The sequence below is a fragment of the Elgaria multicarinata genome, chromosome 1 (genome assembly GCF_023053635.1).
Source record: "Elgaria multicarinata webbii isolate HBS135686 ecotype San Diego chromosome 1, rElgMul1.1.pri, whole genome shotgun sequence".
Lineage (NCBI taxonomy): Eukaryota > Metazoa > Chordata > Lepidosauria > Squamata > Anguidae > Elgaria > Elgaria multicarinata.
Window position 1 is genome coordinate 23,138,601 of NC_086171.1, and position 23,149 is coordinate 23,161,749.

Below are 23,149 nucleotides of genomic sequence, written 5' to 3' on the forward strand. Positions count from 1 at the left end.
TCCTTGGGCGACGCCTTCACCCTGCAATGGACGAACGCCCTCTTTTACGCGTTTCCTCCTTTTCTCATCATACCCAGAGTGATTGCCAAGATAATAGCCAACAAGACCAATTGTATCTTGGTCACTCCCTGGTGGCCGAGGCAAACGTGGTTTGCCGCACTTCTACGGTTGTCGAACAGTCGATACAGACAGCTTCCACTGTTACCAACACTGCTGACACAACAACAAGGCATAATCAGACACCCCAATCTACAAACCCTGAGGTTAACAGCATGGAACATTCAGTTCTCCAATCTGATGTAACTTCCACTCGATTACAAGACATCCTAGAAGCAGCTAGGAAACCATCCACTCGGAAGTCGTATACACAAAAGTGGACTACCTTTGAGAAATTTGCCAAAGATAACAATTTCAACCCTTTCTCTTTCACCATGGACCAAATTCTCACATTTCTGTTATCCCTCTCAGAAAAGGGCTTATCAACGTCTTCCATACGCGTATATCTATCAGCAATATCATCAATCCGGTCCAATATAGAAAATTCAACTGTGTTTTCACATCCTCTGTCAAAATGCTTTTTGAAGGGACTCAATAATTTAACTCCACCAATCCGTGCACGTATACCATCCTGGAGCATCTCAGTTGTACTAAATTCATTAACTTCAAAACCGTTCGAACCACTAACCGCAACAGACCTCAGGTTACTCTCCTTTAAAACGGCCTTTTTAATAGCCATTACTACGGCTCGGAGATCGAGTGAGCTTGCAGCTCTCCGTATAGATCCCCCTCATCTAACTTCCCATAGGGATAAAGCCATATTAAGGCCTGACATAGCCTTTCTGCCCAAGGTGGTTTCAGAATTCCATCTGAATCAGGACATTGTTCTTCCTGTGTTTTTTCCTTCTCCATCATCACAGATGGAAATTACCCTCCATACACTGGACGTACGAAGGACGTTAGCTTTTTATAAGCAGCGTACAGAACCTTTTCGCAAGTCACCCCGTTTGTTTGTCACCTACTCAGGACAACATAAGGGTATGCCTATTTCATCTCAAAGACTTGCACAATGGATCGTTGAGACTATCAAGCTGGCATACCAACTTGCCAAACTCCCTCTGGACACAAATGTCCAAGCTCATTCTACAAGGGCGATGGCCACCTCGACAGCCTTTGGCAAGGGCATCTCCATCCCTGAACTTTGCCGCGCTGCAACTTGGTCGAAGCCATAGACTTTCGTGAAGCACTATCGCTTGGACACGAGAGCGAGAGCCGACTGCTCTTTCGGAAGGGCTGTTCTTTCATCGATATTGACATAAGGACACCGACCCACCTCCTGTAAGTCAGCTCGCTAATTTCCCATTTTGTGTGATGCACAGAGACCACGAAGAAGAAATGCAGGTTGCTTACCTGTAACCGTAGTTCTTCGAGTGGTCATCTGTGCAGTCACACAACCCACCCTACCATCCCCACTTCCGTGTAATAGGTATAGTAACTTATGTCTTTCTTATACGGGTAGTTACCCTAGGGATATAGTAACATTGTTTTGACAAAACTTTATTTCGGTATCGATACTAACATTTAATACTACTGTAAGGACATTGGGTTCGGCATCGATGTCTCCATCGATGCCGGCAGCTTTTATTTTTGCTCGGTTTCGAGGCCACAATGTCGGTCTCCATGAACTGAGCTTCTGGGCGGGAACTCCTCAGCTTGCGCATGCGCACTCTGCGCGTGGGGAAGGGGTTCCCGCCAAAAACGCCTCAGCTATAGAAGTTTTTTCCCAATCGAGACTCCGCGCAGGCGCAGAGCCCATTTTGTGTGACTGCACAGATGACCACTCAAAGAACTACGGTTACAGGTAAGCAATCTGCATTTCAGTAGGAGGCCTGGAATCTTTTAGTCTTAAAGTTTCCACGTCCCATAAATCTTGTCGGAACGGAGTACATCATACTATATTATAAAATCTTGTAATCATCATCTGAACATGCATGTTATGAAGGCCTATCCATCCTTATCAAACATTCCATTTTAGGGTCACACCTACAGGTGGTATTAACAGTTTGCACACTCGATGTTCCATGGTCTTGGTCCTAGTCCTAAGAGCTGGAAGTCGAAACTCTTTCTCTCTCATGGATCCATACATGAATAATTAGGGAAAGCATGACAAGCAAGCTGTAAGCCAAGTGCCCATTGGCTTCACAGAAAATCTAAGCCTCTTTTGCATCACTGCATTCACTGGGAGTTGCAACAGAGAGAAATCCACATTCCATTGCTTTTGTTAACTGTGCCTGGCACTTGAAACTTTTGGAGAGAGGAGGCAGGTGGGTGGGGCGTCCTGGAAAGCTGACCAACACTGAGGGGGAGGGGAGCTGGTGTAGGAATTGTCCAGTCAGGTCAGAGTTTAACTCTAGCAGCCATTCATCAGATGTTGGTTGATTGCTATGGAATCCTAGGAGACATTTAACTGAATCCGTGCCCCTCCCCCTCCCAACAATGCTCTTTGAAAGCAGATGGGGGGTGGGGGGTGGAAAGGGTATGTCACCCAGGAATTCTTGGTGTTGTAAAATGTTTTTTTACAGTGCACTGTAAAGCCCTTTCCTAGAGCAATCAGGTTTATGGCCTTGCTCTGGTACCCCTCGGCCTGCTGTGGCTATAAAAGATGAATAGCCCTGCGATATGCCTCACTGGCTTCTGAAAATGAAGTAGGTTCCTGTTTGTTTGTTTTGTTTCTTGTTTTTGTTTTCTTGTTTTACTTTGCATGTTTCAAAATGTGTATGACCAATTCAGGAAAGCCTGTGTTTAGGAAATTAGCAATTAACTTACAGTTAATGCTTCTCCGGAATGCAAATTGCTATTAATAATCTCTTAAGCACTTCCACTTCAGCTACACCTCGCTCTGGCTCTTCCTTTGTCAGGATGCCTCACTGCTTCTTCAAAAGGTGTTCTAAATCGCAGTGTCTTTATGGCTGGAGCTGGCTTGGCCATGCTGGCTAGAAAAGAAGGAATTGCCATTGCAATTCATTTGGAGGGGCACCAAGTTGGGAAAGACTGAATTGACAACTACATTAGCAGATGTGAAACATAGCTGGGTTCTCCTCTGAAAGACAGGAGGAACTTTAAACAATCACGACTAGTAATGATTTTTGTAGCTCTAGATGCAAAAACAAAACAAAAAACCTTTATTAAAACATGCAATTCTTGTTCTCAACCTAAGAATTAAGCAGAAGCTAGTTAGCTATATGAATACGTTAGGTTATTGGCTATATATGTGCCATCCATGAAATGTCATCTGTGGGCTAAGATTCTAGAATATCCTATGACTGATTTGCAAATTGCCAGTGTAAATGATGGCTTGTAGTATGAATGATTGTAGAAAGCAAACTTTCAGTGTCCAGGTTGATAAAAATCAACAATTAAAAAATCTGTTGTTTTTAAATAAAATTGATTTTTTTTAAAAAAAATAGATTTTATTTTGAATTTTTCTTAAAACAATTAGTAAAAAAAAGCTTATGTTAAAGATATTATCATGAATACTAATTATACAACTTCTAATTACATTCTGTGAAGAAATTTATGGAGACAGAAGATCAACTGATTACTCTTATTCTGATCTGCAGCTGGTGTACAAAAGTATATGCATTCTCTCTGTCTCTCCCAAGGCCTTGCCTCTCTTTAAGTTCAAAGATAGAGGAAGTCAATGAATAGAGAATGAGAATTTGGGGAGATTGAGGAGATCTGAATAAGGAGGAGGAGTCTGGATATAAATGCAAGGGATAGGGGAGGGGAATAGAAAGTGAAACCAAAAGTGAATGGAACCATATTCATGCAGTCCTGACTCCTGAGGAAATGCAGGTCTCCTTCACCGTTAAAGGGAGATACATACGTGTGTGTGTGTGTGTGTGTGTGTGTGTGTGTGTATATATATATATATATATATATATATATATATATATATATATAATTTTTTTAAATGAAAATTAATCTTAAAAAAATCAGAATTGCTTACTGTGTACCTTCTAATGAAAGCTACATCTTTGAATATATTTTAAGGTTATATTAAACAACAATGTACTTCTACTGAAAATGATGATTAAATAGAACCTTCCTCACTAGTGATTAAAACTGTGATTTAAATCATTAGAATTGAGTCCTTCAGAGAAGCGATTTTCATGATTTAAATAAAATCAACCCTGTCAGTGACCCAACAGGTGGGATTCGTGGACTCATCACTGCTCTTGGTTCTCGTGTGTTGTGTGTGTGTGTGTGTGTGTGTGTGTGTGTGTTGCTTCCTCCTGCCTGTATGCACATCTATCATTCCCAACATTCTTCTACAGTCCCTAGCAATTTTCTCATTTTGCTGCCCAAACAAAGCCGATGTTTTTAAGTAAACAAATGAAGATGTATTTCACTTCAATATGGTGTTGAAATAACTGTAGATGGGAGGCGGCAGAGTCAGGGCAACTTAACTTTAGGTAACTTATTAAACTTCTTGTGGTTGCAAATTTAACCTTAGGTAACTTTATCAAATATTTCAAAATGTTTCCCAGCAACTTAGTCATCCTGACTTTGATACAGGAGGGTAGCATATAGTCATCAGGACTAGTAGCCATTGATGGCCTTCTCCTCCAGGAATTTGTCTAATCCCCTTTTAAAGCCATCCAAATTGGAGACCATCACCACTACTTGTAGTAGCGAATTCCATAGTTCAGCTATGCACTATGTGAAGAAGTCCTTTTATCTGTCCTGAATCACCCCTCAATCAGCTTCATGGGATGACTCCAGGTTCCAGTATTATGAGAGACGGAGAAAAATGTCTCACAGAGAGTGACCATTTGACTGAGAGGGTGCAGCTAGACATGACCACAGCATAACTGAATCTGGGTCACATTGAATTCATTTTTTTTCTCAGTTGGGGCAGGGAAGGTTTAATATGAAGGTTGCCCTCCGTATGTTTTGGTTTACTATGAGCATAGGTTGGCAGGAGGGGCAGGTGAACCTTTTGCCCCCCACCCAACATTTCTCGCCAGCTATTTTTTTCCTGCTAGAGCAGAGGTTAGCAACGCTTTTGGCCCCCAAAAACTGCATGCAGTACTGGGTGGTAGGTTGGGGCTATGCATGTGCACTTCAGCCCCACCCACATCTCAGCACACAGCAATAGAGAGATTTAAACTTCCCAACTCTGCCCACTGAGATCATAGGATGGGATTACTGGCTGTTGGGAGGGAGGACTTAAAACCAGGATCCAAAGAGCTGTTTTAGCCATGGCTCCCCCCCCCTTTGAACAGTTGTCTGCTGCCTGTGTATTAAACAGAAATGGTTTTTTCAGAAAGGCCATCTTCGTTTATTTCCCCTTAAATTGTGTGTATTTGTTATGCATTATATTTCATGTTGTTGACAAACTTGTGAATTTATGTCTTGGCTGCTTTGCTGACCTGTAAGGAAGGAAAGACAAATTATAAAATTTAAGAATAAATGAAACTAAGAAATTGCATTTCCATGCCTTAAGTGGGGATTCACTTGTGTTTTATGCTACTTGCTAGTTTATCAATCCTTCATATTCAAAAACATATATAAGATTGGTATATACCTCAGTAAGTAACCACAATCCTTAAAGAACCTAGATTTTTCTATTTGTATCTCTGCTTACAAGATTGGCATCTCTGCAAATCTCCTCTAATAGTCAAGTGAAATTCTACTGTTAAAGCTATCCTTTGGATGTTATGGTATATGTTATTAAGTTTGCCTACAGATGGAAGGTAGGGGGCTACCAAAGTTCTTGTCCTGAAGCAAAGTTCTCACTCTTTGTGGCAGTTCTTAGTTAAATATAGTTGGTGTCTGAAATATGTCCAAGCTTGGAGCTGCACAGCAGAATAGACAGTGCAAATCATTCTAGAGTTTTCAGTGATGTAGTGATAAATCACTTATCATGATGGTCCCCATAGTCACCCTGCAAAGAGAGTCCAAAAATTCATACCAACAAACCAGTTCTAGCAGTTCTATCTCCACCAGGAGCAGGTCTTTTGCAATAGGCCTTAATTGCCATTCAAGGCCAAGCCTATATAGGCCTGGTTCCGACAACACGCTAAACCATGCTGCTTAACCACAAAATGGTTAAGGGAATTCCATTAACCATTTTGTGGTTAAGCAGCATGGTTTAGCGTGTTGTCGGAACCAGGCCATATTGTTATTGGGAAAATTCATTTCCCTCTCAATTACTGAGAGAATTGCAGCTAAACTCAGAGGGAACAGGGAATTCTGAGGAGAGTGGTGGATGAGGGTAGCTTTCCTAGTAATAGAAAAGTGGAAGCATTGAGTCTCTGGGTGAGTCCTGGCTCGACTTCGTGACTGAGGCTTTTTAATAATTCTGCCTCTGTTGGGCTCAGCTCCCAGACTCGTGCAATGTTTCTGCTGCATTTGTGAGCTTGCTACACCCCAGGGGTGGGGAACCCGTGCCCACCACAGATATTATTGGACTCCAGCTCCCATTTGTCCATCCCAGCTCAGCCAGTGGTCAGAATGATGGTAGTTGTAGTTGTAACAACATCCAGAGGTCTACAAATTCTCCATCCCAACCTACCTACTGTCTGTAATAGGTGACATACTGTATGAAAAAGGGGGATAAAATAATTCTTTTTCAGGATTGCAACAAATGTTTGTCAAAGCAGTGTGGTGTAGTGGCTAAGGTGTTGGACTGGGAGTCAGGAGATCTAGTTCTAGTCCCCACTCAGCCATGGAAACCCACTGGGTGACTTTGGGCCAGTCAGCCCAACCTACTTCACAGGGTTGTTGTTGTGAAGATAACATGGAGAGAAGGAGGATTATGTACGCCTCCTTGGGTTCCTTGGAGGAAAAAAGGCAGGATATAAATGTAATAAATAAAATAAATAATAAATAATTTGGGTCCCACTCATTTCAATGGGCCTAATTGAAGTAGGGCTAATATTGGATACAACACTCATGTATGGAAATGTTGGTTGTTTTATTATGGTTTTAATTTTTGTGAACCGCCCAGAGAGCTTCGGCTATTGGGTGGCAAAAAATGTAATAAATAAATAAATAAATAAATAAATAAATTTGAAGAAAGTTATTACTGATTGGGAGTATATTGGTTAATCTGATTCCCCCCCCCCCCCACATACACACATGCCTGGTTTGCAAATAGCAAGAAGCCACCGTAGGTGAATCCCCTTCCCCCCAAGGATGTCTTGTTGTGGCAAGAGCCACCAATTTAAATATTTGGGATGCGGCAGGGGCACACCATAGGTTGTTATGTGCGAACCCAGTGAGGTTTGTTTGTTGGGGTTGTTGACAACTCTAAAACAGTCCATGGGTTCTTGATGGCTTGTCAGTCTCCCCAACAACCCACCCTTGCCAAGTTAGCACATAACGAGAAACTATGGCACATCTTGAACATTCGACATGGCAGCCACCACTGCAACAAGAAGCCCTACAGGGAAATTTACCCATGGTGGGTTCCTGTTAAGTGTGAACCAGGAAACATGTTGATAAGTTGTTTAGGGTCATGCCTATTTTGCATACACTTTGACATTCTGGAAATGACATGAATGTAAGTGAGCTCTTTTTCTTGGTCTTGCCTTCTTTTGCTGTAGAAATGGGGAAGTCCGAAGAGACTAGGGAACAGAGATGCTCCCACTTTTCCTTTTCTCTGAAGGTGCTTGAGATGGTGGTAGGTAATTAAGCTTGTGAATTATCTCCTAGTGGTATAGATAGATCAGTAGATGTTGCTATGCATTTTGCATCAGAAGCAGAAAATCACAGATATTCACAAGCTCTTCTAGGCACATTGGAAAAGGCAGAAAGATACTTTGTTGTTGTTCCTCTCCTCAGAAAAAGCAGGCGCATATGTAAGAAAGGTCAGTTTAAAACAACACCGCAAACTGTTTAGTGGTATTCTAGCCTTTGTTCAGGATGAGAGATGCTGCTAGAAAATTGTCCAAGCCAATTTGGTAAATGGGGAAAGCAGGCGTGCCAAATGGTGAGACTGACCCAGCAGTAGCTTAAGATCAACATCTCATGTCGCCTTCTGTTATGAGAGGAAAGAAAAGAACTCAATTGTTGTTGGAGACACTTCCTACAGTTAGCCTAGGAAGAGTCCCTTGCAGTCATGAACCTAATTTGAAAAACCAGTTTTATACTCAAGATTTAAAAAATGTTTTTCTTCATATGAAGCCCCTTTAAAAAAAAACTTATTTGGCATTGAATAAAACCTTTGAGGACCACTGGTACTGAGCTAGCATTTCTTGATATGCCAGTGGACCTAGAGTCTTTCTTTAACAATCTGTTAATTGTTTTGATTACTTTTCCCTCTCTTTTGTGGTTTGTGTGCCTGAATGGCTCCTACACTGTGCCTTGTATTCTTGCGGAAAGTAGCATCTGGATCTGCATGACAGGACTGCTCTCTGCCCTTTGACCTAGCTTTGCTTCTGGCATTAACTGTTTCAGAGGGTTAATAGTAGGTTTAGCTTGAAGCTGAACCCTTGCTCATATTGACGCCATTTTCTCTTCAGATGGCCCCTTTTGACTAGAGGGGAGGGGAGATACTTTTTCACAACCAGGAGAATTGTGATATTCATGTGACTCAATAACTAGTTTGCCTTAAGGTTCTTTCTGCTTATAGCACTTTTAAATTTAGTAAGAGGATTTTTCTTAATAATCACTCCTCGCATTCTGGAGTAAAACGAAACTATACAATAAAATGTGTTGCAGACTAGTGTACAACTACATCTTTTAGGAAATTAGTGCTGAAATTGGCATAAGCTCAGATATAATACTTAGATTTCTGCCTCAAGTATATACATAGTATTTTATTTTAAAAGGTTGGGCTGTGTGTTAGATGTTTAGGGAAAGCACGGAATTAGGCTGCAATGAGAGTGTAATAAAGGTGAATGACTCCCTAAATTAATAAAATCCCGTCAATTCTTCTATCTACCAGGTAATATGCTGGTTTTGTTTGAAAGAAAAACGAAGTTAAATTTTGAGTGACATTCAGTATTGTCCGATCCTTTCATTACCTTTCCCCAGCCATCTGCAACAATGTGCCCTCCAGAGGTTCTGGACTATAATTCCCATCAGCCCCAGCCAGCATCACCAGTGGGCAGGGATAATGAGAATTGTAGTCCAAAATATTTAGAGGGCAATACATTGGAGTTGATCGGTTTGAATTCTGTTTTAATACCTTTTTGATCTGCTTGTATTTCTCCAGAGGTCAATGCAAAGATGCCACATAGGCAGAGGATGTTCTTCTGAATAAATAAATCTTAGCATTTTTTGGTGTTCCTAAAGAGGTAGTTCTGCTTTCGCCATTGCTGTTAATGGATGTTGCCATTGCTAGGATTTCTGTTACTTCCCTCTGCTGGCTGGAATGTGAAAATAGCTTTGTGATAAACAAGTGAAATAAATCAACTAATCCCTTGATACAGTGTTTTGGGAAAGTTCACTGTATACTTCTTGAGGGTTCTTTAATGACAACATTTTAGCTTTAACCCCCACTCCCCCAGTAAATTGAGAACTTGACAGGAGCGCCTTCAATAAATGTAAAGGCAGTTGAGAGAATATTCATTATAATAAGAGAACTGATACAGAAAAGGCTGTTTTTAAACATTAGATTAATACCCAGGTTTGTAGTTTTGTTTTTACAAAGAGGAGCTTCTGTCTTCATTGTTCACAGTGAGTTTTTTGATCCTTGTTTCTCCATGAAATGCATAGGTGGGGATTCTGTTGTTGTTGTTGTTGTTGTTGTTGTTAAATTCTTAAGGGTTGACTCTGTTTGCATACATATTATTAAAATATCTCTCTTACAGGTGCTGCATTTCTACTGTGACACTTGCTCTGTCCCCATATGCCGGGAATGTACCATGGGACGACATGTGGGTCACAGCTTTATCTACCTCCAAGATGCTCTGCAGGATTCAAGAACCCTTACCATTCAGCTACTAGCTGATGCTCAACAGGGACGCCAGGCCATTCAGGTAAATCTGCAATTAGCTCAGGGAGTGTTTGATGAAGTCCCAGTGGCTGACTTATATATTTAACCAAAGTCATAGTCATCCATTCACAAGCTAAACCGGCCTTCCCCAATCTGGTGCCCTCCAGATATGTTGGACTGCAATTCCCATAATTTGGAGCCAGCATTGCCATTGACTTTACTTCCTGGGAATTATGGGAGTTGCAGTCCAACACATCTGCAGAGCACCAGGTTGGGGAAGGCTGAGTTAAACATTTTATAATCCCAACACCACTCATAGTGACTGGGTTCAGACGATCACACAGGGAGAAGAAGCCATTGTGGTGCCTCCCCCTTCCCCTATGTATGATGCACACATGCAACTGCCATTTGCTTAATCCCTTGTGGTGCAGCACGGGTTGGCGTGTCATCCAAACCCTGCATGGGGCCCAGCGGAGGTGGTGTGAACTCACCCTACAATCTACAATGTGTAATAGAAGTTGCATGGTGGGTACGAAGCTACCCCCACTGTGTTGCATTACAGGGGATTATGTAAATGGCACAAAAGTGGGCAACAAGGATGGGGGGTGGGGAACAAGCCACAATGGCTTCTTCCCCCTTCATGGTCATCCAAACACACCCATTCCTGCAGCTGCTGTGTGACACCATTTTCACTTGGGTTATCAAGGGATAGCTACAGTTACCAAACAATTAAATTAGTCTTGTGATTTGGGCTTCATAGCGTGGATTCCTCATGGCAGTGTTTGACATGAGATGAGTATGCTGCAAAGAAAGATGTTCTCTGCTTTAAAAGCATTATGTAGTATGTGTGTATATATATGCACCATTCATTTAGATTCCAACATACTACTAAGGGCACAAGGTGAATAAATAACACTTGGCAAAAAGCATGAGAAGATATGTCAATCTCTAACCTACGTGGAAAGATACCAATTGCTTTCAACCTTGCTAGATTTACGCAAGGAGATTTTCAGGACTGCGTTTTTCCCCTAGGCCATTTCCTCTGATGCATCATTGTATAAAACTGTCTGAAAGTTTACATGTACATATAAGCCAAATTTTTGCTCCCAAGAGGTTAGACTATTGATTCCTCTTCTCTGTATTACTGATTCCAAGAAATAAAACCAGGGAAATGTTACAACTTGCATATTTCAGTGTTTAGTACATGCAAGTCAAGGGTCAGCTTTTCTTTTTCTTCTACATCAGTGGTTCCCAAACTTTTTCAGGTAACCGCCCCCTCAGTTCCACAAACTCATGCCCAGTGCCCCCTACCCTATCCTATAAAAATCATTATTCAGAAAAGCGGTTTTCAACGACTCACTAAGGAAGATAATAACAATAAAATTCAAAACAGTAACAATTAATTGAATATTTATTGAAAATCCAATTACATTTTTTTAGTTTATTCAATTGAACATTTCAATTCACCGTTAAAAGGACTCTTCTTAAACGGTATTAATACATGTGTGGATTCTTCCCCTATATGGCTTGGGACCAAACTACCTTCTCCCATAAAAATGTCCCTGGGTTTTAAGACCTTCTGGAGAGGTGCTTCTCAGAAAAGACCACCTTGAGTGCCCCTCTGCCACCCCTTCTCCTCTTAGCGCCCCCTGCTGCCCTCTTGCCATTTAAGACCCCCCTATGCAATCCCACCGCCCCCAAGGGGGCAGTACCGCCCACTTTGGGAACCACTGTTCTACATCCTCTTGCATGCTCTCCTAAAGTCTTTATAAACTGTTCCTGTCACTGAGTCAACGAGTTTACAATTCTGGCTAAACAAAGTACTACAAATGTGTTTTCTTAGTGATGAACAAAACAACCCACCATGTTGTCCAAAACTGGGTGGCATGGCTTGTTTGAAGGGTAAACAATTCTCAAATAACCCATAAGCCTGTTGTTAGGTTATTTGAGGGTTGTTTCCTCCACAAACAAGCCATGCTGCCCAGGTTCAAATGATATGACAAGCCATACCCAGGCAGGAAAGTAGTCCATATGTTGCCAATTTAAACAAGCGACCATGGCTTACTTGCTCATGTGAATAGGCTCAGTGTGATTTCTTGTAAGCCTTGGTTTTACAACTATTTCCTTTTAAAATCTGAAAATATCTCAAAAGCATTTCTTTTTAAGTATTCACAGGGTGGGGGTGGGAGCGACTGTCCTTGGGCACTCATCATTGTCTTAGACAAGATGCCACTAAACTAGTTAAACAGGTCTTGCTCATTCTGAAATGGAAAGCTTGCAGCCAGAAGCAGTTTCTAACCTCACAGGGGTCCTATTGGTGTGGTTCTTGGCCTGGAATGTGAGAGGGGCATTACCTCCTGGATCATTAGTATTCAGCAGAGCTCATGACAATCCTATCTACAACCTGAAATTTTATATGCTTCAAATGATTTTGAACGGGAAAAGGCACACTTTATTTTCTCACTGAATAGCCCCATCTGCTGGCACTACAATTCATACATAAAAGTCAGTTTTGAGAAAGAAAAAGAAAAAAAAGCTCTTGCAGATTTAGAAGATCAGGGAGTGTGGGCTCTTTCTTTAATTGTAGAATTGGATTCTCAGAGAAGAAAGTTTTAAAACTATTCATCGCATAACCCATAGCAGCCTAGTTAAGAATTATCCCAACATCACTTTGGAAGAGTTAACTGACTCAGTTTGGATGTACTGCTAAATCATGGTTTGGTCTTGGTTTGCTTGAACCAATCACAGTTAGAATAAACAGTTGCCCAAATGTGGATGTAAGAGGAAAATGGTTTACAAAATTGAAAGTAGAAGTTTCCAGTCTCCATGTACAGAGGGAGTGGGGGAAATACACAAGCCCAAGGCTCATTCTCACAATGCTAAACTGGACCAGTGTATATAGAATTATATAAAGATGATGTGAACATTCCCAAACTAGGAGAGAGTGGGGATGTTCACACAACATGCTAACCCACAGTCACTGGTTAAGCGTGGGATGTTTTGAACCATGAATTGTTTGTTGAACAGTGGGGTTAGCGTGTTGCCTGAACACAGTCAGGGTGGCTTGTTAGCTATGCAGTGTAGCTTATTTTTTTGAACAAGCCACCTTGAGACCCCATGGTTTGTTGTTGGGTTATTCAGGGTGGCTAACAAGACAGTCCCTGTTCACAGGCTTACAATCGAAAAAGAACCAACATATAAGGGAAAAGGTATGAGGACGGAAGAGGATGAAAAATTTAATCTTTCAGCATGCCTAGTGGAATAGCCAGGCCTGTTTACCCATCTCACCTTCATCAGCACAGGCTGCTGTAATGGCTGCTGGTAGTGACAGATTAAAAATGGCTTTCTGTTGGAAAACCCAACAAGTCCATCTTTTTAGTTCTAGCCTTATTGTAAACTGCTTTAAAAACATTATATTGGCATACATCCTTCCCTCATCATCTAACTTTTTATTTTATTTTTAAAGTAAAACCTTCTAGTACTGGCTTACATGATTGCTGGACTAATTGGAGCAGAACTTAATGTTTGTAGCAAAGTTCATGTTTCTAAGTTACATTTGGATCACTCAACTTCTATAAATCACATCTCTGATCTTAAGTCTTTGGTCTTTCTGCCTGATACATCTGGTCAGAATTTGCATAAGTAAAAATTCTGGGTGGACAGTCACAAAGGAGTTTTCCCATAAACCAGCCTTCTCCAACCTGGTGCCCTCTGAACGTGTGGGACAGCAACATCCATAATTCCCACCCAGCATGACCAATGGCCATGCAGGCTCAGAATTATGGAAGTTGCCACTTCATACATACAGAGGGCACCAGGTCGGAGAAGCCCACTTTAGACAATAATAAAAGGGGGTCAGCTGGAGGGGGGCATAGCCTTATCTGGCCCAAAACCAGGCTCAAAGGTGTTAACATTAATGGCATTTATGTATTGTTTTATTGTTCAAAATGCTTAACCGGACATTATCTTGTTGTAATTCCTTACAACAGTGGGGGGGAAACTCCCCCCCCCCACTGCTGAAGTCCAGTTTCCCTCAGGAGTAATCTGTGATGGAGGAAGCTGCACGCTGGCAGTGGCTGGGACCACCCCTTTCCTCTTCCTCTCCCGACTCCTTTTCTATCTCTTCCCCCTTCCTCCGTGCCCAGGAATCTGCTATGGGAGGAACATGTTCATTATTGTTAGAGGTCTGCAGAGGGCTTCCTTCTCCCCACCTGTCCCATCTGTTTTGGATTTTCCTCCTCTCCACACCTCCTCTTCCTCTCCCTCCGGACTCCCTCCCCCTGCACAACTACATAAAATTAGGCCAAGGGCTGCGAGGGCCTCACCCTTGTTTTAAAACAACACTGGAAAATAGATAATTCTTATTACCCACTACAAATTGGGGAGTGGGCAGTGATGAGGTTGAGAGAGAATGGCTTGTCCGAGGCCCACCCAGTGACTGCATGGCAGAGGTGAGATTTAAACTTAGGCTTTTCTGGTTCATAGCCTGATCTCTTATCCGCTCACCTACAGAAAGCCAGTGGGGAGTAGTGGATTGAGTATTGGTCTTAGACCAACGGAGACCTGGGTTCAAATCATTGCTCAGCAGTGAAACACATTAGGTGACCTTGGGCCAGTCACCACCCCTCAGCTTATCCTATTTTACAAGGTTATTGTGAGGCTAAAAGAAAGGGGATAAAAGGAAGATCCTTGGAGGAAGTCCAGGATAAAAATATATAAAGCATTTAATAATTAAATGTAAGACAATTATTTCTTTTGCTCTACTTTACGGGCACGGTGCCCCTTGCTCTCTTTTTATTTAAAGGATTTCTATCCTGCTTTCCTCTAAACCAAGGGTTGGCAACTTGAGGTCCTCCGGATGTTTGGCCTACAACTTGTATCACCCATATTCAGCATAGCCAATGGTGAAGTATCATGGGAGTTGTAGGTCAAAACATCTGCAGGGCCACAAGTTGCCCACCCTAAGCTATATCCTAATGTGTCCTCAAACATTAAGATCAGTAAAATCACAACTTAAAACAAATGTAATAAAATACAAAATGCAAAATTCATAGCAGCATCAGACTAAATGGGTTAAACACTTTAGAAGCAGTGACTGATAGCAACAGCAAGCCTGTTGAAACAGGTTGTCTTATGTGTCCACCTAAAGACAGGAATTTGAACTGTAGAATACACAGATTTTAGCACCAGATTCCCACCTGTATCTCTGATTGCAATGGGATTTATTTATTTTATTTATTTATTTATTTATTTTATTTATTACATTTTTATACCGCCCAACAGCCGAAGCTCTCTGGGCAGTTCACAAAAATTAAAACCACAATAAAACAACCAGCAGGTTAAAAGCACAATTACAAAATACAGTATAAAAGCACAACCAGGATAAAACCACACAGCAAAATTGATATAAGATTAAAATACAGAGTTAAAACAGTAAGATTTAAATTTAAGTTAAAATTAAGTGTTAAAATATTGCGAGAATAAAAAGGTCTTCAGCTGGCGACGAAAGCAGTACAGTGTAGGCGCCGGGTGGACCTCTCTGGGGAGCTCATTCCACAACCGGGGTGCCACAGCGGAGAAAGCACCAGAGAACAGCAGAACCTAAGGGGAGAAGATACCTTGATCCTAGCTTCTCACAGATAGTTGCGTACCATCAATAACTGCAGACTTCATAGTTTTTTTAAAAAAAAATAGCTCAAAAGAGAAAGCTTAGGGTTGGTCTGCAGTTCTTTGACCAAAACATAAAATGTTCATGTCCCTTCTCCAAGTTACTGTGACATATGTTTTTATACATGCAGCAGAATTGAGTGTTAAAACTTTTCCTAGACTTGTACCATTTCAGGCTACAGGTGGAGTTTTGCACGTTTGAATGCTACCTTATAAAAAACTTCTGCCTCCAGAAGAACCGCACGCAAGGGAGACAATTACAGGGAATAATTCTCCTGAGACACCCAGTTTCCTACATGCAAGGAAGTTTTCTGTTGTTTGTTTGCTGGGGAGCATTCTCCTCACTTTCATTCAGCCTGAAATAGTACAGTCCAGGACTCTTCATTTTGCGATCTGTATAAAATGCCCCCACCCCCACCCCGGTATTGAACAAGAGGGCAGGAAGAGAGAGCTGCCATACTAAGTCACAATGCTCAAACCTTTGTATGTCTAGTATTGCTGCTAGTGAAGTATATCAATGAAGAAGCTTCAGGGGAAACAGTCTGAGAAAGGCTTCTTAGAATGCCTTGTAACTCTCCTCATGATGGAGCCTTCTTAAAGAAAGACTTGATCCTTTGGGGAGGGGAAGCTCTCTCTCTCTCTCTCTCTCTCTCTCTCTCTCTGCTTGACTTTAGTGACAAAGGCCCATGCTTAGTTGCTCAATGGGCCCTCTGAATGAGAGATATTAAATGAACATGTGGAATTTCGATCTTTGTAAAGGAACATCTGCAAGGAGAGGAGCAAACTCTGAAAGCTGGAAGGCCATGCATCAGCTCTTGCTTCTTCTGCAACTGCTAAGTTTCTCTCTCTTGTAGATTTTATCTAACTCTCTTCATTGCAAAACTGCAGCTATCACTATGTAAACAGATATGCTGCTGCCCCAATAAATCATTCTTTTAGAAAACTCTCACCATCAACAATAGAAGTCCCAAGGGTATGAACTTGTAGGTTTTCAACCCCACTTTCCCTCAGGGGAATTCTACTTATCTAACTGTGTTAACCATGTTTTGCTCATAAATCTAAACCTTAAATTTAAAATATGTTAAAGTACAAGTGTTGGCGTTCTTCTGTCTTCTTCAGTGGTGATAATGGTGAAACTGCTAGTGCAAATTTTCCAGTCCTGAGCTAGCCAATGCTTGCAAAAAAAGTATTGCATCCATCTGTCTGATGTGACTATCTTTTTGATATCAGGCTTATCATGAATGTGAATTTTTAAATTAGTGTTAGCATTTAATTAATTTGTAACCGCCTCTCTTTACAATGCAGTGTATGTGCACAGGGATTATTAGTGTGTGTGTGTGTGTGTGTCAGAGAAAGAGACATATGATGGTAATATCCAATGCTTATCCTACTTAGAGTAGACCCACTGAAATGAGTTAAGTTAGACTAACATTGGATGCAACCTGATGAGCTTGTGCTCACTTCCTAGTTGATATGTCATGATACCTTTGATAGATTCCCCCCTCCCCCTCCTGCAGAAACCAGGAAAGATACACAGAAAGTTGCTATCAGCAAAATGCTATGAAATAGGAAAAGCTAAATCACTTGGGAGACTTTGGAAATGTTTTAGAAGTTTGCTTTAAAAATCTGCCTTGGCTAGCCTGATGGCTTTCTGAGGATATTGAGTTACTACTAAAAATGGGAGAAACCCTTTGAGAGGATTCCACCCATAAAAGCATCCTTTAAAAATAATTTTAAATAAAATATATTCAGGAGATTTAAAATGCTGGTTGTTTTTAAAGCAGATATAGTACTGTACTTCGGATGCATTCAGAAATTACAAAGGGCTGGTTGGGATTTAGGAAGTTTTCACTACAACAGCCTTGCTGTGCTTCTGAGTGAGAGATAAGGGAGATGACTGCAGCAGGAGCGAGTTAAGAGCAACTCTTGGGGAAGCTGCATGTGCCAAAAATGTTAAGGGTTCGATCCAGTCCACTGCAGATGCAGTGCCCACATAAGTAGAGTGATTCCCATACAGAGCATTACTGAGCTCTCTTTCTCTCTTAATGTTGTTTGTATGCAGATACCTCAGCCAAGGCTTTAGAAGCACTGGAGGCCTCTGTAACAGTGCACTGGCTGAGTGGAACAGGGAGGGCTGGAGCAGATGTAGTAGGCGTTGCACAGGGTCTCCATAACATCCCAGGTGTGGTGCCCATGCCTGATGGGGAGGGGAGGAAAACTGGCCTGTCGTGCAATACATATGGAGATTCCTGCACATGCAGGCATTGCACCTGTGGTGGACTGTATTGAACCCATAGCTAGTAACTTAGATTCCCCTGCTATAAATATTATGAAAATATATGGTAACTCTCAGCCGAAAACTGATCAGAGCAGACTTTTCTGATCGTGTATTTATTGTAGAATAAGGGAAGAATACAAATTTGGGCTTTAGCTACATTTGAGTTGGTATCCCTTGAGTTGACAGCAGTAAAAGCCTGACCAATAAAATACCCGCAGCTTTGTTCCTGAAAGATAACAGTGAGATGATGATGATGATAATAATAATAATTTTTTAAAAAAGTAGATGAGGATCAGGTGAAGCAAACCAATATTGAATGACTGGCTTTCTGTACTGGAAAAGCAGGCCATATATGTGAAACTCAAAAATGCTGTGTTATGATAGGGCCTGATGCAAGTTAAATAACACAACTAAGGACAGGTTAACAGGCTAATGCTTAAATGTAAGGCTGGCTTAATAGAATTTTGGAATACTCTGTTCTGGGAACTTCCTCTAGGGTGCACAAGATAAATGCCAAACACACCATTATTTGTTCTGGAAAGGCATTCCTTCGTGTGTGTGTGTGTGTGTGTGTGTGTGTGTGTGTGTGTGTGTGTGTGTGTAAGAGAGAGAGAGAGAGAAAGAGAGAGAGAAGATGGCCTCCAGCTAGCACTAGTTCTTGGAAGTTTGACTGCAGCTGTTCTAGGAATGCCCAGGAGCTCAGACCTGCAGCGGCTCTTTGTGACATGCTACAAATGACTTTTGAAAGTCCTTTCCGTTTCAAAAGCAGCTTGGCACGGTGGGTGGGGGGAACAGGGGGTGCAGTTTGAGAAATATAAGCCCAGTACCTTCTTGGGTGGATAGACCCCGTTTCAAATTTCTTTGGATCTGAGCCCATGGATTTAAACTGTTGAGCATTAGTGATAACAGGAAAAATAAGTGACTGGATGTATAGGCACTTAGAGTGTAAACTGAGTGTAATTACATGTAAGATACACACACACACCACTGAAGCTGTCTACATTATATACTTTTCAGAATGTTTTATAATATTGCCTTTTAAAAGTTTGAGAAGGTGGGGGGGGGAATCCACAGATGTTCCAAGGGACAAGCTCCTCCTTATCAGCCTCTTGCTGATGGATCCAGTCTGCAGCTGTTCGTGTTTCGTGCAACTGCCAGGACGTTATGGGTGTTGGATAGAGCTATTTTGACCAGGTTCTGCATAGAAACCCCCCTCACCCCCCCCTGGTTTGCCCATTAGAAACCCCACCCCAATGATTAACTTGGTCAAAGCTTGAACAAACTTCCTTGAAATTTAGCCCCGTTTTCAAAGTTGATCTTTTTGTACTTCCAGTTCTTGAAACAGAGGGTTGCATGAGAAACACCTTGTATGCTGCTGTTTAGTTACTTTGACAAGCAGTCTTTTCTTCCTCTCACTTTTAGCTCAGTATTGAGCAGGCCCAAGCAGTTGCAGAACAAGTTGAGATGAAGGCAAAGATGGTACAATCTGAAGTGAAAGCAGTGACGTCTAGACACAAGAAGGCCCTAGAAGAAAGGGAGTGTGAGCTGCTATGGAAGGTAAGAAAAGGGCCATCCACAAAATGAACAAGATAAAAGTCCAAACTGTGAGGGTCGCTGCATTCAGATGCAACTCTAAACTATAGGTCAGCATTTGGTAGATGAGCCCAGCCTTCCTCCAGGTTTCCATGCTCCCTTCCCCTTTTTGGGGCACTGCTGTGAGGTGATGAGAAGCTTCTATTCTAGATTAACTATAGTTTTAGCATGCTGCCCAAACCCTAATCTTTACCATGGTTAGTGGAAATGAGCCATTTTCATAAACTATGCTTTGAAGTTGGCTTATTTCCACTAGCCATAGTTAAGATTAACCACAGATTGTCAAGGTACATTGATGGTGCTATATAAATAAATAATAATAATAATAAGGTTTCAATGACACAGCATGCCAGGTGACTCTTGTATATTCAAGCCACAATTGCTGCTTGTCGTATTGTGCGAACCCTTCAAGGGTGGGTTGGCATGGGTAACAAACCATCCACTAATGTAAAACAGCCCATGAGTTGTGGGTGGTTTATTAACCATGCCAACAACCACCCCCAGCAGATTCGCACAACACAACAAGCTGCTGTTGCAGCTTGAATATATAAAATGGCTCCCCGTAAGCCTGGGGTTTAATTCATCCACCCTGGCTTAGAATGATTCGGAAACCAACATTCTGGGTTATTCATGGTTAACAAGGCATGGCTTGTTAGCATGCCTGCATTTACACAGCATGGCAATCCAGAATTCAGCAGCCTTGTGCAAATTAGTCTATGTCATCTGGTCTTCTCCCCCACCCACCACCACTTTTCCTAGCATGTGATCTTCATATCTTCACAAGGGGGTAGTTTAAGTGAGATAAGATAAGGATTTTAAAAATAACCGCATCGTTTACAGAAAAAGAGAATGCTTCAAATATCCAATAAGAAACCTCAAACTAATGTTCTCTCCCTGTCCACCCCCATACAAGCACATTGCTGCAGAGTAAAAGAGATCATTTCTGAAAACTGATGTGCATTTGCCAAAATTCTTAATCTCCAATTTTTCTCTCTTTCTCTCCCACCCATGCTTCTACTCTCCTCTATACTATACGATCAATTCATTTGGTGGTTTAAATGTGTGTGTTTATCTCCATTTTAGGTGGAAAAAATCCGCCAAGTGAAAGCGAAGTCACTCTACCTGCAGGTTGAAAAGTTGCGTCAAAACCTAAACAAGCTAGACAACACCATCAGTGCGGTCCAGCAGGTCCTAGAGGAGGGTCGGAACATGGATATCCTCTTGGCTCGGGACCGGATGCTTGCTCAGGTGCAAGAGCTGAAGAATGTCAGAGGCTTCCTGCAGCCTCAAGAGGACGACAGGGTCATGTTCACTCCTCCTGACCAGGCATTGTATATGGCCATCAAGTCCATGGGGTTTGTCAGCAGTGGGGCCTTCGCTCCTCTGACCAAAGCCACAGGGGAAGGTCTCAAACGTGCACTGCAAGGCAAAGTGGCCTCTTTCACAGTGATAGGCTATGACCATGATGGAGAGCCTCGCCTCTCTGGGGGAGACATGATCTCTGCTGTGGTCATGGGGCCTGATGGAAATCTCTTTGGAGCAGATATTGGCGATCAGCAGAATGGAACGTACCTGGTCAATTACAGGCCACAGATGGAAGGGGAGCATCTGATATCGGTAATGATGTGCAACCAGCATATCGAAAACAGCCCATTCAAAGTCATGGTCAAGTCAGGGCGCAGTTACGTTGGTATTGGGCTACCAGGACTCTGCTTCGCTAGTGAGGGGGATAGTGATGGAAAGCTGTGCCGCCCCTGGGGTGTTAGCGTAGATAAGGAAGGTTATATCATTGTTGCTGACCGCAGCAACAACCGCATCCAGGTCTTCAAGCCCTGTGGCGCTTTCCACCACAAGTTTGGCACTTTGGGCTCCAGGCCCGGCCAATTTGATAGGCCTGCCGGCGTTGCCTCTGATTCCTCACGGAGGATTGTTGTGGCCGACAAGGACAATCATCGCATCCAGATCTTCACGTTCGATGGCCAGTTCATTCTGAAGTTTGGGGAGAAAGGAACCAAAAACGGGCAGTTCAATTACCCCTGGGATGTAGCAGTAAACTCCGAGGGGAAAATCCTGGTGTCCGACACGAGGAATCATCGGGTTCAGCTGTTTGGGCCTGACGGAGTGTTCCTGAATAAATATGGGTTTGAAGGGGCGCTCTGGAAGCACTTTGATTCCCCGAGAGGCGTGACGTTCAATCACGAGGGCCATCTCGTCGTGACCGATTTCAACAATCACCGTCTCCTGGTCATCCATCCCGACTGTCAGTCGGCCCGCTTCCTTGGGTCCGAAGGCACAAGCAACGGCCAGTTTCTGCGCCCACAAGGTGTGGCAGTGGACCAGGAAGGTCGTATCATTGTGGCAGATTCCAGGAACCACCGGGTGCAGATATTTGAGCCAAATGGTAGTTTTTTATGCAAATTTGGCACTCAGGGAAGTGGCTTTGGTCAGATGGACCGTCCTTCAGGTATTACTGTCACCCCAGATGGCATGATTGTTGTGGTTGACTTTGGAAACAATCGAATCCTCGTCTTCTAATCTGTGTTTATCTGTATTAGGAAGAAACTGTCTCAGGGAAAATCCTTTTAAGAAAACGAAAACACACACAAAATACTACAACGTTAGTTCAAACCTACCTCATCTTTAATTTTTTTATAGATGAATGTACTTTCCCTTTTTATCTGCAGGGAGTGACCTGTGATGTTATAAACTCTTATCTACCTCATTATCTTTGTGTTCCTTTACCTCCACAGTATACACAGTGCAGTAAAAAGTGAAACCTCTTTTTCCCTGGATGGGACGTTGATGCACAAAATACGTTTCTGTGCACATTAGCTGATTTGTGTGGTAAATGCTGTAGACTCTGCCAAAAAGGCACACTCTCATCTTTAAAAAGAAGAAAAAAATCAGTAGTTTTAGATATTTTTTAAAAAATTGTGTTCTGATCATACTGTGTGTGGGGTGGGGGCGGGTTGGGAGGGTGGTGAAGGGATTTGTGTTTTTAGATGCTGCTGCAGCAGAGAACTCTTTCCTTGTTCTCCTTTTTTTTATACCTCAGTGCATTTGACATACTGTTCAACATAGTGTCTTGTTTCCAAAAGGCTTTGGTCTTTTTGAAGTGGGATGAGATTCACCAGGGAGAAAATTCTTTCTATTTTTTATTTGTTGTTTGCATGTATATTTTGAAAAAATGCAGTAACTCCGCAACGCAAAGGCAACTGTTTAAGAATGCACAAAACGTTATAATATGTTTTAATTTCTTATTGTGGGTGGCTTTGGACTCTGGTCTAAAGGGTCACGTGGCGAATGTCATTCATGCGTGAGGGCCCTTGAGAGCCTGCCCACCTCAGGAAGCAGCCCTCTTCACTGCTGGACAAAGCTGCTTTCCAAACTCGGGGACTTCAGAAGTGACCTCTGATGCAGTGTGAAGAGGTGCTGCCTGGGTGAGTGTGAAGCCTAAGAAACTCTGATGCACAAATGGAAGGTTGTTCTTGATGTCAAAAGGACATCTTTGGATTGTAGTTTTGGTGTTGTTGGATGTCAAAGGCGAATGAAGCTTTCCTTTTGAGCTTATATCTTTCTCATAGCCTTTGTTCCAGTTCTTTTTTAAAAAAATGTTCATTTTCCTTACTGTCCGTGTGGGGTTCTAACATGGCTGTCTGTGGCCT

At 42.2% G+C, this 23,149-nt stretch overlaps 1 protein-coding gene across 1 annotated transcript in view; it reads left to right on the top strand.

The window, feature by feature from the left end:
* TRIM71 (tripartite motif containing 71) overlaps positions 1 to 22,047 on the top strand; it is a 52,968-nt gene extending 30,921 nt beyond the window's left edge. The window contains exons 2-4 of the mRNA XM_063123320.1: positions 9,822 to 9,989; positions 19,314 to 19,448; positions 20,568 to 22,047. Of these exons, the coding sequence (XP_062979390.1) occupies positions 9,822 to 9,989; positions 19,314 to 19,448; positions 20,568 to 22,019 (1,755 nt within the window). The 3' untranslated portion in view covers positions 22,020 to 22,047. The remainder of the gene's footprint in view (positions 1 to 9,821; positions 9,990 to 19,313; positions 19,449 to 20,567) is intronic.
* The last annotated feature ends 1,102 nt before the right edge of the window (positions 22,048 to 23,149 follow it).